Below are 15,616 nucleotides of genomic sequence, written 5' to 3'. Positions count from 1 at the left end.
CCAATAGTACAGAAATGACTTGTCAAAGGCCCAGTCTGTCCAGCTCAGAAAACACTAGCAGTTACAATGTGAGCAAGACAAGACAAATGATCTGCATTCCTTAAAAAATTGCAAACAGGTGAAAAAGCAGCAAAGGGGAGTAAAGGAAATGTGGGAGGCACACAATCCAGATGCCATGTGCAGACTCTGTTTGGCTCCTACAGAACAGATCGACTTTAATAGAAGGAAATTCAAACAACAAACAAATATTGAATGATACTAAGGAATTGGTTATTTCAATGTCATAATATTATGATGGCTATGATTTTTTAAAAAGTTTCATCTTCCTGGAGTATACACTGAAATAGTTACAAATGAGATGACAGATGTCTGGGATTTCCTGAAAATAATCCTTTTTGGTAGCTCAGTGGTGGAACACTTGCCTAGCATGGTTGAGGCCTTGGGTTCATTCAACCCAACACCGCAAACAAACAAAACAATTCTCTTTGGAAATGGGGGGATTAAAATGAAATACAAGGGATCATGAGTTAAAAATTGTTGAAACTGGGGGTTCAGTTTCAACAATTATCCTACAGACTCAGCAGCTTAGCAAGGTCCTGAGCAACTAAGCGAGACCCTGTCTCAAAATAAAAGGGGATGGGATATAGTGCAGTGGTAGATGCCCCAGGCCCTGAGTATAATTGCCAGAACCACAGAAAGAAAAAATATATATATTGAACAATGAGTTTCCTTTTTCAAGTGCTCAAAACAGGAAGGCTGGATTCCAGATGAGGGAAAGCTCTTGTTGAGAGCCACACGGCAGTTCCCTCACGGAAGCATTATCACAGCAGAAAATCAGCTTCATGCCCAGTGTATTTGCTGTGAGTTCATTTGTTTATTGCTGGCATTCCTTCTGGGTCATAAAAGTTTTATGACCTGGTAAAACTTCTGTGCAACCTCTGCAAAGCTGCCATGACTAATGGCTTCTGTATCCAGTTTAAACTATCTACACCTTAGGACCTGGTCAACAATGGCCCGGCCACACTCTGGACTTAAGTCCCAAAGGTCTGTAGAGGTGGTCTTACTGCTGAACCATTTTTTTTTTTTTTTAATTGGTACTCCTGGATCTTTGCCACAGGCTCCCCTTCAAATGCAGTGAAGGACAATTCAGGAAAACTGAGAAACTACATTCATAATCCCCCACAACAAATTTTACTTTAAAAAACATGTAAAGTTCGGGCTGGGGATGTGGCTCAAACGGTAATGCGCTCGCCTGGCACGCGCAGGGTGCTGGCTTCGATCCTCGGCACCACATAAAAATAAAATAAAGATGTTGTGTCCACCTAAAACTGAAAATTAAATATTAAAAAATTCTCTCTCTCTCCTCTCTCTCTCTTAAAAAAAATGTAAAGTTCATTTTACTGAGAATTATTTCTCATAAGATTATAAATTTAATACTTTAAGCATCATTGCATACCATCAACAAGAACTAACATAGCAGGGAAAAAATAAACCGTAGGAGCATGGGTGGGGTGTGAAGTGGAATCTAACTCAAATCAGTATGGGTTTTTGCTTTTTTCCTTAGTATTAAATGAATTTTATAATTTTTCTTCTCCAGCATCATTTTTAAATCAAAATCATTTTTCATCTTCCTGGAATATATACTGAAATAGTTATAAATGAGATGACAGATGTCTGGGATTTCCTGAAAATAATCCTTTTTGGTAGCTCAGTGGTGTGCTGCAGTCTGGCTGGGCACAAATAACCGGGAGGTCAAGAGCCACTTGTAGATTCAAGCAGGAACTAACTTTATTCCAGAACCCACACAAACTCAACGGGAACTCCGCGAGAACTCAAAAGTAGTGGGCACCCAAGGTAGCAGGAGCCGCCGTATTGCCTATTGCCGGACAGCAGAGGTCCATATACACAACTGAATACACAGCCTGCCCCAATCCAGCATCATCCAGTTACAGCAATCAGCCATCATCCCAATAATTATACACAGCTTAACTTAATCATCATCATCCTAATGGCTCGCTAGCGCTACCCCTCAATCGCTCCTTCTGGCAAAATGCCAGGTGCCATCCTGACTTGGTTGTGGCTCTCAACAGTGGTGGAGCTACCATTTTTTTTTTTTTTTTTTTTTATCAAAATAATGCTGGAGAAGAAAAATTATAAAATTCTGCACACCCATACTCCCAGCTACTTGGGAGGCTGAGGCAGGAGGATCCCTTGAGCCCAAGAGCTGGAGATGAGGCTTGACAACATAGTGACCTTCTGTCTCAAAAACAATTTAAAAAAATTTTAATCCTACTTGGGAGGCTGATATAGAAGCATTCAAGTTCCAGGCCAGCCTGGGCAACTTTAGCAAGGCCCTGTCTCAAAACAGAATTTAAAAAGGGCTGGGTATAGCTCAGTGGTAGAGCACTTGCCAAGCATACAGGAGGCCCTGGGTTCCATCCCCAACACCTCAGGGGAAAAAAAATTGGATCAACTGTGGACCTAGCAATACTCAAGAATATCACCTATAACTAAAAAAATCTCCAGTGCCCCCCCCCAAAAAAAATTTAATTTAAAAGTGAGCAAAGGGGTTTGGGATATAGCTCAGTTGGTAGAGTGCTTGCCTCACACACACAAGTCCCTGGGTTCAATCCCCAGCACTGTCAAAAAAAATAAAATACTTGGGAATCAACCTAACAAAAGAGGTGAAAGATTTAAACAATGAAAACTACAAAACCCTAAAGAGAGAAATAGAAGATCTTAGAAGATGGAAAAATATACCCTGTTCATGGATAGGCAGAACTAACATCATCAAAATGGCGATATTACCAAAAGTTCTCTATAGGTTTAATGCAATGCCAATCAAAATCCCAAAGGCATTTCTTATAGAAATAGATAAAGCAATCATGAAATTTATCTGGAAAAATAAAAGACCCAGAATAGCAAAAGCAATTCTAAGCAGGAAGAGTGAAACAGGCGGTATAGCGATACCAGACTTCAAACTATACTACAGAGCAATAGTAACAAAAACAGCATGGTACTGGTACCAAAACAGGCGGGTGGACCAATGGTACAGAATAGAGGACACAGAGACCAATCCACAAAATTACAACTATCTTATATTTGACAAAGGTGCTAAAAGCATGCAATGGAGAAAAGATAGCATCTTCAACAAATGGTGCTGGGAAAACTGGAAATCCATATGCAACAAAATGAATCTGAATCCCTTTCTCTCGCCATGCACAAAAGTTAACTCAAAATGGATCAAGGAGCTTGATATCAAAATAGACTCTGTGTCTGACAGAAGAAAAAGTTGGCTCTAATCTACATATTGTGGGGTCGGGCTCCAAATTCCTTAATAGGACACCCATAGCACAAGAGTTAAAAACAAGAATCAACAAATGGGACTTACTCAAACTAAAAAGTTTTTTCTCAGCAAGAGAAACAATAAGAGAGGTAAATAGGGAGCCTACATCCTGGGAACAAATTTTTACGCCTCACACTTCAGATAGAGCCCTAATATCCAGAGTATACAAAGAACTCAAAAAATTAAACAGTAAGAAAACAAATTACTTTTATTGATAAAAGTAATAATAATCAATAAAAGTGCCAAGGACCTGAACAGACACTTCTCAGAGGAGGACATACAATCAATCAACAAGTACATGAAAAAATGCTCACCATCTCTAGCAGTCAGAGAAATACAAATTAAAACCACCCTAAAATACCATCTCATGCCAGTAAGATTGGCAGCCATTATGGAGTCAAACAATAACAAGTGCTGGCGAGGATATGGGGAAAAGGGTACACTTGTACATTGCTGGTGGGACTGCAAATTGGTGCGGCCAATTTGGAAAGCAGTTTGGAGAAAGCTGGGAATGGAACCACCATTTGACCCAGCTATCCCCCTTCTCGGTCTATTCCCCAAAGACCTTAAAAGAGCATATTATAGGGATACAGCTACATAGATGTTCATAGCAGCACAATTCACATTAGCTAGACTGTGGAACCAACCTAGATGCCCTTCAATAGATAAGTGGATAAAAAAATGTGGCATTTATACACAATGGAGTATTACTTAGCACTAAAAAAATGACAAAATCATGGCATTTGCAGGGAAATGGATGGCAGTAGAGCAGATTATGCTAAGTGAAGCCAGCCAATCCCTAAAAAACAAATGCCAAATGTCTTCTTTGATATAAGGAGGGCAACTAAGAACAGAACAGGGAGGAAGAGCATGAGAAGAAGATCACCATTAAACAGGGACGAGAGGTGGGAGGGAAAGGGAGAGAGAAGGGAAATTGCATGGAAATGGAAGGAGACCCTCATTGTTATACAAAATTACATATAAGAGGAAGTGAGGGGAAAGGGAAAAAAGAATGAGAGGGAGAAATGAATTACAGTAGATGGGGTAGAGAGAGAAGAGGGGAGGGGAGGGGAGGGGAATAGTAGAGGATAGGAAGGGCAGCAGAATACAACATACACTAGTATGGCAGTATGTAAAAACGTGGATGTGTAACCGATGTGATTCTGCAATCTGTATTCGGGGTAAAAATGGGAGTTCATAATCCACTTGAATCAAATGTATGAAATATGATATGTCAAGAGCTTTGTAATGTTTTGAACAACCAATTAAAAAAATAAATTAAAAATAAATTTAAAAAAAGGGGGGGGTAGGGTGAAAGGTGGAGCGGGCAAAGAATTTGAATATATATTTCCAAAAATCCAAATGACCAATAAATGGAGAAAAAGATGTTCAACATCATTAGCCACTAGAGAAAAGCAAATCAAAACCATAATGAGCTGGGCGCAGCGGCGCACACCTGTAATCCCAGCAGCTCAGGAGGCTGAGAGACAGGAGGAGCACAAGTTCAAAGCCAGCCTCAGCAATGGCGAGGTGGTAAGCAACTGTGAGACCCTGTCTCTTTAAGTAAAATATAAAATAGAGCTGGGGATGTGCCTCAGTGGTTGAGTGCCCCTGAGTTCAATCCTTATACAAAAAAAAAAAAAAAACCATAACGAGAAGTCACTTCATACCCACCAGGATGGCTAGAATTAAAAAGTCAGATAACAATAAGTGGTAGAGAGCATCTGGAGAACTGGGACCCTCACGTGCTGTTGTAGGATGGCATAACTGCTATGGAAAATGATCTGGCATTTCCTCAAAATGCTAAGCACAGAGCCACTGCATAACTAGCAATTCTACTCCCAGGATACACCCAAGAGAACCAAAAACCTATGTCCACATGAAATTCTTACATGAATTTTGACAGCAATGTTACAACAGCCAAAAGACAGACACAACCCAAATGTCCATCAGCTGACAAATGAACGAACCAAATGTGGATCCCCCATACCACAGAACATCACTCAGCAACAAAGAGCAATGAAGTACTGATGCAAGCAACAACAGGGTCAAGCCAGACAACACCACGCTGAGTGGAAGCAGCCAGGCAGGCACAAGAGGCCACACATGACGGGACTCCTTTTATAGGAAATGTCCAGAACAGGCAAATAGATAATGGAAGATTAGTTGTTGCTTAGAGATAGGGGAGTTGGGAGCCAAAGGGTACAGGGTTTCTTTTTGAGGTAGTGAAAATATTTTGGAATTAGTCAAGGGAGATGGCTCTACATCTATGAATATACTAAAAACCACTAAATTATACACTGTAAAGAGACAAGATGGACATGAATTGTTCTCCATATTGCTATTATCAAAAAAAAAAAAATTTTTAAGAAATCATGTGGTAATTGCAAAAAGCAGAGAAACCTATTTTCTACTAAAATTAGTTGTATAATTCAATTTAATTTCTCTTGTATTGCGGATAGACATCTCCAGTTTTTATTCATATTGTTTCACAAGGATTATCTAAACTTCATAGTCCAATTTTTAAAATAATGAAATATTTGTAGGAGGAAACATCCAGGCTTATTACTTTGGTTACATGAACCAAGATGATGCCTTTTTTTTTTTTTTTTTGTGTGTGTGTGTGTGTGTGTGATACCAGGGATTGAACCCATGGGCACTTAACCACTGAACCACATTACAAGCCCTTTTTAAATATATATTTTATTTAGAGACAGGGCCTCGATAAGTTGCTGAGGCTGTCTTTGAACTTGTGACCCTCCTGCCTCAAGCCTCCCAAGCCACTAGGATTATAGGCTGTGCCAACACAGCCGGCAAAGCCTGATGTTTTGAGGAATATTTCAAACATCATTTAGAATATAACTTCAAGCAGTTCAGAGAAGTATTTGTGGAGAAGGAACCAAGAGTAAAATATCCTACCAGGGAGCAGAAACTTTGTTTGATGTTGTTATTAAAAATAGGTAATATCTGTTTAATTACTCATGCTTTTTTTTTACATTTTCCTTTTTAAAAGCCTTAACATTTATATATCTTCAGAATACATAATATAAGCTTACAAAATTTAAATAAGTCAGTAAAGAATTTTTAAATGAGTTAAACTGCTATATCAGAACAGAAATATTGTAAAATATTGTTATATTTTTCTCACATCTCATTTAATTAGTCCTACTACTAATTACTATTAATTGCCATTTTAAACCAGTTTTATTGTTATTTTACTTAAATAATTACATTTATGTAACAGAAAGTTAAATAATACAGAATATACAATTTCTTTGTTTCTTTTTTATGTTAAAGCAGTAATACATGCTACTTTTATGTTTGCCTTAGCCTGTCTTTGCTGCTCTAACAAAATGCTATAGAGAAAGCAATTTTGTAACAATAGAAATTTTATTTCTCTAGTTCTGGGGGCTGGGAAACTCAAGACCAAGGCATCAGCAGATCTGGTGTGTGGTGAGGGACTGGTCTCAGATTCCAAAAGGGCACTTTCCAGGGGAGGAGAGGGAAGGGGAGGGGAGGGGGGATAGTAGAGGATAGGAAGGGCAGCAGAATACAACATACACTAGTATGGCAGTAGGTAAAAAAGTGGATGTGTAACCGATGTGATTCTGCAATATATATATAGGGTAAAAATGGGAGTTCATAATCCGCTTGATCAAATGTATGAAATATGATATGTCAAGAACTTTTTGAACAATAAAAAAATCAAAATAATAATAATAATAATAATAATATAAATACTGTCCCCCACACCTTAACTAACTGGTGAAATTGGAAATTGGGCTTTCCCAGAACTTTCCAATTTGCTGCTAGATAATTATTTTCTACAGATTTGAAAGCAATGTTCTCTTGACATTTTCCCCTTTGTTTCCTAGTACCAGGGATTGAACTCAGGAGCTATATCCCATTGCATTTTTTTTGCACTGTTTTGAGACAGGGTGGCACTAAATTGCTTAGGGACTAAATTACTGAGGCTGGCTTTGAACTTGCAATCCTCCTGCCTCAGCCTTCCCCGTTGCTGGGATTATAGGCTGGCCTAGAACTGCTCAGATTATACCCTGCCTGCTTCCCTGATTAATTTTAAATGTATACCAGAAAGCTATTGTTGATATACATAAAGACTCTTCAACAATATGATTCAAATACTTTGGTATAAAAAAAAAAAATCCACGTGCAACAGAACTGCAAAATTAATTTTTTCATTTTTCTTTGTTAGCAAGATTGAACCCAGGGATACTTAACATCCCCAGCCCTTTTTATTTTTACTGGGATCTTGCTAAATTGCTTAGGGTCTCACTAACTTGCTGAGACTGGCTTTAAACTGTTGATCCTCCTGCCTCAGCCTCCCAAATTGTTGAGATTATATGTGTGCACCACTGTGCCAGCTGCCAGATTTTTAAGAATTGCTGCATACTCATAAATCATAAAATCAATATATTTTTCAATAATGACGAACCAATATAAATAGTTATGTCAAATTCAAAAACAAATTCAGACCACTGATGTAAACTTTCAAACAAAATGACAAAGAAATTCAATTATTTCAACTCCCTTTTTCACAACAAAGGTGACATACAAACGTCTTAAAAATGTGGTCGTGGGTGTTCTGTTAAGGGAGGTCCATGTGCCTTTGAATTTCACTTCTGATATTAACTTTTTCAGAATATGATGGGTGGCAAGAATGTTTCTTGTCCCATTCCTCTTTCCAGTTGGTGATTTCTTCCTATAGACCAAAGGCTTTGCATTGAACAGATTCAGCTCTATCTTATTTCCAGGTACAGTTTATACATTTGGTTCCCAGTGGTAAACAGCATCCTGCTCCCTCCCCCACTACCCTCAACTCCATGACACCCACATGCACCTCCCACTTCTTCACATCCTTTGGGGTTTTTTTTGATACAGGGGATTGAACTGGGGTGGCGATGGGGGACCTTGAACTTCCACTTTACCACTTAGTTGCATCCTGGCCCTTTTTAGTTTTTATTTTGAGGCAGGGGCTCACCAAATTGCCCAGGCTAGCCTAGAACTTCTGGGATTATAAACGTGCGTCACCATGCCTAGCTAACCTTCACTTCTTTTTTCTTTTTTTTTTTTTTTTTTTATTATTCTTTTAGTTATTGGCCCGGCGCAGTGGCACACGCCTGTAATCCCAGCAGCTAGGGAGGCTGAGGCAGGAGGATCGAGTTCAAAGCCAGCCTCAGCAATAGTGAGGCACTAAACAACTCAGTGAGACCCATCTCTAAATAAAATACAAAATAGGGCTGGGGATAATGGCTCAGTGGTCAAGTGCCCCTGAGTTCAATTCCCAGTACCCGCCCCCCCCAAAAAATTATATATATATATATATATATATACCTTTATTTTCTTTTTATTTATATGCAGTGCTGAGAACTGAACCTCACACATGCTAAGCAAGGGCTCTATACCACTGAGCTACAACCTCAGCCCTACCTTCACTTCTGAAGTTAAGATTACATGTGTCTTTTTAGGTGGATTTTAAATTCAAACATTCTACTGTGGATTCAGACCTGATTTTTTTCAAAGGCAACAGAATACGAAGCCACCACTGTAGAAGTTCTTGAAAAGGAGAGTGATAAAATGAAGAGCAGGGGGCTGGAGTTGTCGCTCAGTGGAAAAGCACTTGCCTAGCATATGGGAGGCATTGGGTTCAATCCTCAGCACCACATATAAATAAATAAAATAAAGATCCATCGACAACTAAAAAATATTAAAAGAAAAAAAAAAAGAGCAGGGTGGGATGCTGAGCTGGAAAGGCTTCTAGAACTTCCTGGGGAGAAGGATTCACTTAGGTTGAGGACTTAAGAGCCTCAGGTAGGCCATTGCTAATGGGAATAGAAAGAAAAGGCTAAAATCACTTGAGATCTAGGGCTGCTTCCTCAGAAGTAATTAGGAAAACATTCAGGAACAGGTGTAACCACAGGAGAATAGGGACAGCGCAGACCACATGAGTTCTCAAAATTCCTGTTTTCCAATCCATGACTGAGGCCAGAAATCACTGCCTTAATAAAGTAAAGAATGACCTTAGAAGTTGTTTCACATGTTCTCTAAAAAGATTCCAATCAAAGGACAGAATCTGAATGAATAAGAGTCAATTCAAATTTCTCTTTAAATTCCTCATGTATTCCTAAGAATAACAAAAAAATCCCAAAGTTTCCTACCATATAATCAATCTTTTTGGAAAAGTTTAATCTAAAAACAATTTTGTTGCCACAGTTGATTACCAATCAATAAAACTAACCAAATAAACCTAATTCCCCACACATCATCTAAAATCAAACTGGGGAGGATGACCAGACGACCTTTTACCTCATAGGCAGTATTAATGTTGTTTGCAAACCAAAAAAACAAACAAACAAAAAAACAGTTTTCTGGTAGATTTAAAAATCCAAATAAAGGCTTCAAAATACTATATGTGGCAATTTACTGCACAGGGTCTAAGTAAGTTCCCTGGGCTGGTCTAGAACTTGAGATCCTCCTGGTTTATTTAGCCTCCTGAGTTGCTGGAATTACAGATGTGAACCACCAGCCTGGCTACGTGTTTGTTTGTTTGTGCTTGCTTTTTAATTCTTTCCAAATTTCTTTCTTTTTCCTTTTTGGTACAGGGGATTGAACCCAGAGGCATTTTAACACTGAGCTGCATCCCGGCCATTTTTATTTTTTATTTTGAGACAGAGTCTCACTAAATTGCCCAGGATGGCCTTGAACTTCCAAAACTCCTGAGTTGCTAGGATTACAAGCATGTGCCACAATGCCAAACTTTTTGACTACAAAAAGTGAAAACTGTTTTTGGTTTCATCCAACAAGTCTTTTTCTTTATCAGTCTTAACAAATACTTTCTGCCTCTTTACCAAGAAACACATTTAATCTTCTCCTAGTGGATTCAGTATGGTTTGGAGTTAACAGTCCCACCCTCTTGCCTGCTGATCCCACATCACTGATGTCACAGCACGGACAGGAGACTTCAGGGCATCTGGCACAGACAGGAGGAAGGGCCAAGGCATGGGGCCAGAGAGGAGCTGCCTGCCAATCCTGTGGCACTTTGAGTTCTTTAACTCACACTGGAGTCCTCAGCCTGGAGAGTGATTCACTGCAGTGTGTACTCCTTCAGGCAGCCCACACAGTGGTGTCCTGAAGTAAGAACGATCCCTTCAACTCCAATTCTGTTTATTTAGAAATGTAACACAGACACTGCTATTCACCTTAAAGCCCAACTAGCCATGAAGATATCTGAAGAGAGAAAAAGACTGGCTTGTCAATTTTTTTTTTTTTTAAATATTTATTTCTTAGTTTTCGGCAGATACAACATCTTTGTTTGTATGTGGTGCTGAGGATCGAACCCGGGCCGCACGCATGCCAGGCGAGCCCGCTACTGCTTGAGCCACATCCCCAGCCCTGGCTTGTCAATTTTTAATGGTTTTAACTGTCCTATCTCAAGCCATGCAGTCAATATCAATATGCATTTCAAAAAGCTATTTATACAATCTAAATTATGTTAACCTAATTTTTATCATGAAACCCAACATTTCCCTATAATTTGGATCTTATCAAAAGACCTGTTTGGGCTGGGGTGTGTACTCAGTGGTAGAGCTCTTTGCCTAGCATGCAGAGGCCCTGAGTTCAATCCCTAGCTTGGGATTAGAGGGTGTCAAGCAATACTCACCCAGGACCCCATTTCCTAAATCTACTTTTTTTTTTAAGTTTTATATATTTTTTCCCACTGCTAGGAATTGAACACAAGGATGCTTTACCATTGAAATACATCCCCAGCCTTTTTCTCTTTTTTGAGATAGGGTCTTATTAAGTTGCTGAGGCTGGCCTTAAACTTGAGATCCTCCTGCCTTAGCCTCAGGAGTTGCCCAGATTACCGGAATGCACCAGCACACCCAGCTCCAGCTCCTAAATCTATTTTTTTTTTTAATATAACCTTGTTACAAGAAATTTTATCCAAAGAAACCATTAAGCTTAAAATGGACAATGAGATGCTTGGCACCACCAGTTAAGCCTTTCTCATTAAACCTGGTAGCCCCACCCACACATATGGAGGGCTGGGCATCTCCATACAGAGAGCTCCACACAGTCACATTCATGAAGAACTCAGAAGGTGCTGTCACATTCAAGATAAGAAGAACCACAAATGAGGAAATTAACCACAAGGCTGGCAACATCAGTTCTATTCATTAAGAGGAAGCACATGGCAAAGAAGAGGCCCAGGACTGGGCACTGGGAAGGCATGCTCCATGATGCATATCCACACCACTCAGGACTGCCTCCAAGTCTGAAGGCCACACAGGAGCCACAGCAAGGACCACAGTGATCTGTCCAGCGCCAAAAGGCTGGGATTTCAAACATCAGCTCCATCTAAATGTGACACCATTTATAATACTCAAGCTGTGAAAAAAACACTTAACACATGAAAAGACATATAACAAAGATGAAAGCACATTTGGTTGCTTATATTTGTTGCTATTTACTAGTGGAAATTTTAAAGTGTTTCATGTGCTTACTTCAAATGGAATCATTTACATTTAAAAAAATAGCTTAAAGAAAGGCTCATGCAAAGCAGGGTGTTTCCAACTTTTAATTAAGGTCCAGAACTTCATAAAGGAAACCAATCAAGCCATAAACACAATCAAAGGAAAATTAAAGACAAAACTCTACAATGAAAGCTAGATGATTTGTCCCGTGCAGCCACTGTGGCAATAAGAAAATAGGAGCCAGAATAATCTCTTTTTTATATAAAAATATATTTTTAGTTGTAGATGGACAGAATACCTTTATTTTATTTATTTTTACATAGTGGTGAGGATCGAACCCAGTGCCTCACACATGCCAGGCAAGTGTTCTACCACTGAGTTACAACTCCAGCCCCAGAATAATCTTCTTTTAAGACTTAAAAACTTACTGGATGTGGTGGCATATACCTTAATCCCAGAGGCTAGGGAGGCTAAGGCAGGAGGATCACAAATTCAAGGCCAGCCATAGCAACTTCATGAGGCCCTATCTCAAAATATTTTTTTAAAAAGGTGATGGGGTGGGGAATGCTGGGGATGTAGCTCAGTGGTTAGACACCCCTGGTTTCAATCCCTCGTCCCAAAAAGTAAAAAAATAAAACTTATTACTTACATTTTCCATATTACCTCAAAGATATCCTGATAAATCTTAAAATCTAGGCTGAATTGGCTGTTTTCATCCCTAAATTTTAAGAATTCTACTACGTAACTATCATTAGCTATCTGGCAGGATTTGAAAGGTGGAGAGAGCCTGACTCCGACTCCAGGAAATCCAGACTCAGGATAGCTTCCTAAGCAAAAAGTCACTCCTTTGGAGTTAGGGTACCTAGCCATGCTCTACAAACAGTTTTATTAGAAAGGCCATTCTTTGTTTTCATAAAGAACAACTAGGCAGTTACAAGTACACCAATGACTGCCCACCTATCTTAACCAGTAATACACCACTGTGGTGTTACACCAGTGTATACACAAATGTGTATAGTACTTCTAAAATATGTTAATATTCATTAAAATGCCACCTAATCGCCTATAATCCCAGAGGCTCCAGAGGCTGAGACAGGAGTTCAAAGCCCACCTGCAAAAGCGAGGTGCTAAGCAACTCAGTGAGATCCTGTCTTTAAATAAAATGTAAAATAGGGCTGGGATGTGGCTCAGTGGTCGAGTGCCCCTGATTTCAATCCCTGGTACCCCCCTCCATAATTAATTAATTAATTAATTAAATGTCACCTTATATTTAAGTCCATTCTGTCTGTTCTGTAATTTATTCTTAACCTTTTTTTAATAATGCTATTGTATTTTTTATACCTTTATTTTATCTGTTTATATTTATGTGATGCTGGGGATCTAACCTAGTGCCTCACGCATGCAAGACAAGAGCTCTACCACTGAACTACAGCCCTAGCCCCTATGCTTTGAAGTATAAAGCTTACTCTGTTAAACAGAGTTCTTTAAAAAATGTGATTTACTTGTTGTGATTTTCAATTCCAGAATACAATTTTGAAAATATGTCTATGATATAGGTCACAGCTTCTGTTTAATTAGAAAGTTCAGATTATAAAATCTGACTTCTCTGCATGCTGAGAAATCCTCCAGTGAAGCCCAGAGTATCCTAGCGGTAAGAGTGCTCAGTCTCCAGGCCTCCCCCAGGTTCCAGGTCAGAGGTCAGAGGTCAGCTGGATCACACCTCACTACCTAAATCCACCTTCCTCTGCTTCCTCCCCTAAGTAGAGTTTTACCCACCTCTGTGCACTCAGCTGAGCCTGGCTGTGAAATCTCACAGATTTCAAGATCCAGTGCTAAGAAAGGAAAGGCAAACACAGTATTAAAGAGGCTATGGTTTTAAGACCTCACTTTCAAAGCAACTGTGAAGTAATTATCCAGTTGAAAATTATGTCACAGATAAAGGACCCCTGGAAAGCAGAACTCTGAACTGACAGATCCTCTATGTAACCAAGAATGGTGGCTCCATGCAACAAAGCACCAAAAGCTGTCCTGGGACTCAGGCCTCCTCCTGCTATTCTCACAGGCATAGAGTAACATCTCACTGAAGAGCAATCAACAGAAACCCTCTACATACTGCAACTTAAATTGTACTTTGTAAACAAAATTCCAAATTCCAGTCACCACTGTGGCAGAGTGGAGGCCTCAGTGTGGAACACATTCATTTGTTTCCTCATGTAAATATTGGCTTTATCAGCAGTCCCAAAGATTAGAAATTACTGGTTCAAACTGCACAGTCCCAGTAGCCTGATGACACAAAGGACACAAGGGTAAAATTTTCACAGGGTTTGGCCTGGACCAAAACCTTGCTTCCTCCTATTCAGTTGTAGTACATGAGAAATCTGAGGGTCTTGCAGGGATGAAGGTGTTCAGGAGATGATGCAGACGGGTTTCACCTTACATTTTTACCTGTCCGTGGATTCTAACCTTACTTAATGGCTTAACCAAATTTTTTGTCCTAATAAAGCATAATAAGTTAGCTAATTGATGATTACAGCATTAAAGATCTCTGAATGAACTAAAGACAACATGCAAAGATCAGGTAAACAGAAGTTTGTAAGTAACAGTCCCACCTACCCAAATATCACAAGGGTCTGGCACAATGAAGGATGGAAATAATTCACTTATTCTTTGCTGGCGTATTTAAAGCTTTTAACCTTAAAATTCCCTTGCGGTGCTACAGGAAAGTGGGTGTTCAGGATTTGGATACCAAGGGGATGTGAGCAAGCTGTCACTTGGGAGGGGCCATCTCCCGGGGGATGCTCGGGCGGGGCGTGGGGGACAGGCGCCGAGGTACAAAAGGCACAGGCTACTGCCCTCACATCCCGCAGAGCGCGGTCGCTGAGTGGGACCCGCAGGCGAGGTGCGGGGCGGGGGCGGGGCGGATGTCCCGGGGAGCGCAGCAGGAAATGATCTCCAGACCCGGAGGGTGGGTCTCGGAAGCCGCCAGGGCGATGGCCCGGCGGGGTGGGGGTGGAGCGGAGATGTGGCCCGAAGCGCAGGGCGAGGGGGCGCGGAGGGCTACGGGCCGAGGTCACTCACCCCACTCGAGGAACTCGGCCACGTACTTGTCGCGGCGCAGCGCCGAGTGGCTGCACTCGGTGTAGAGGCACACGAGCACGTCGAGCAGCGTCTCCACGCTCAGGGCGCTCTCGTTGCGCCAGGGCCCGTCCAGGAGCAGCTGCTCCAGCTTCTTGAGCCGCACCTTGGCCGACATGGTTCCGCGCGGCCCGCTCCCCACACGCCGGCCTCGGCCGCCCGCGCGGCCGGACGTCAGGGCCAGCCCTGGGGGGCCCGGCCGCGAGCCCCGGCAGCAGCGGCGCCCGGTCGCCGCCCCGTCCGCGTCGGTGCGCCCCGGCCTAGGCCGACATCTTGGGCTCCGTCCCGGCGGCGCGGAGTCTGGGGCGCCGGGCCCCACGGGTCCATGAGCCGGTCTCCTCCCCTCAGCCCGCCCGCCGTCCCCGCCCTCAGCGCCCGGCCGCGCCCTCCCGCGGGCCGCCGCCGACCTGGAGCGCTGCGGAGCCGAGCGCTGCGCAAGCCCGGCCGGCGCCCGAGCCCCGACCCCAGCCCGGCCGGCCGCCCAGCCCGCGGCCCGCAGCCAACCAGGGTGCGGCCAGCGCGGCGCAGCCAACCACTGCGGGGCCGGCCGCCGCCGCGCTGACCTCAGCGCGCTGCCCCGCCCTCGCCCCGCGGCGACTCCCGGCGGATCCGGCCTCGCGGCTTGCCGTAGGAGCCGGGC

The 15,616-nt window shown here is 41.9% G+C and overlaps 1 protein-coding gene across 2 annotated transcripts in view; it reads right to left on the bottom strand.

Annotated features, from left to right (window-relative positions):
- Positions 1-15,337, bottom strand: part of Cdc42bpb (CDC42 binding protein kinase beta) — a 92,245-nt gene extending 76,908 nt beyond the window's left edge. The window contains exon 1 of one of the 2 annotated variants that reach the window (XM_071607506.1): positions 14,920-15,337. In XM_071607506.1, the coding sequence (XP_071463607.1) occupies positions 14,920-15,094 (175 nt within the window). In that variant the 5' untranslated portion in view covers positions 15,095-15,337. The remainder of the gene's footprint in view (positions 1-14,919) is intronic. The other variant, XM_027946579.3, reaches the window with a different exon arrangement.
- Positions 15,338-15,616: the final 279 nt, after the last annotated feature.

The sequence above is a fragment of the Marmota flaviventris genome, chromosome 2, assembly GCF_047511675.1.
Source record: "Marmota flaviventris isolate mMarFla1 chromosome 2, mMarFla1.hap1, whole genome shotgun sequence".
NCBI lineage: Eukaryota > Metazoa > Chordata > Mammalia > Rodentia > Sciuridae > Marmota > Marmota flaviventris.
The sequence above is the reverse complement of the archived record's forward strand: the minus strand, read 5'-3'. Positions and strand labels throughout refer to the sequence as shown.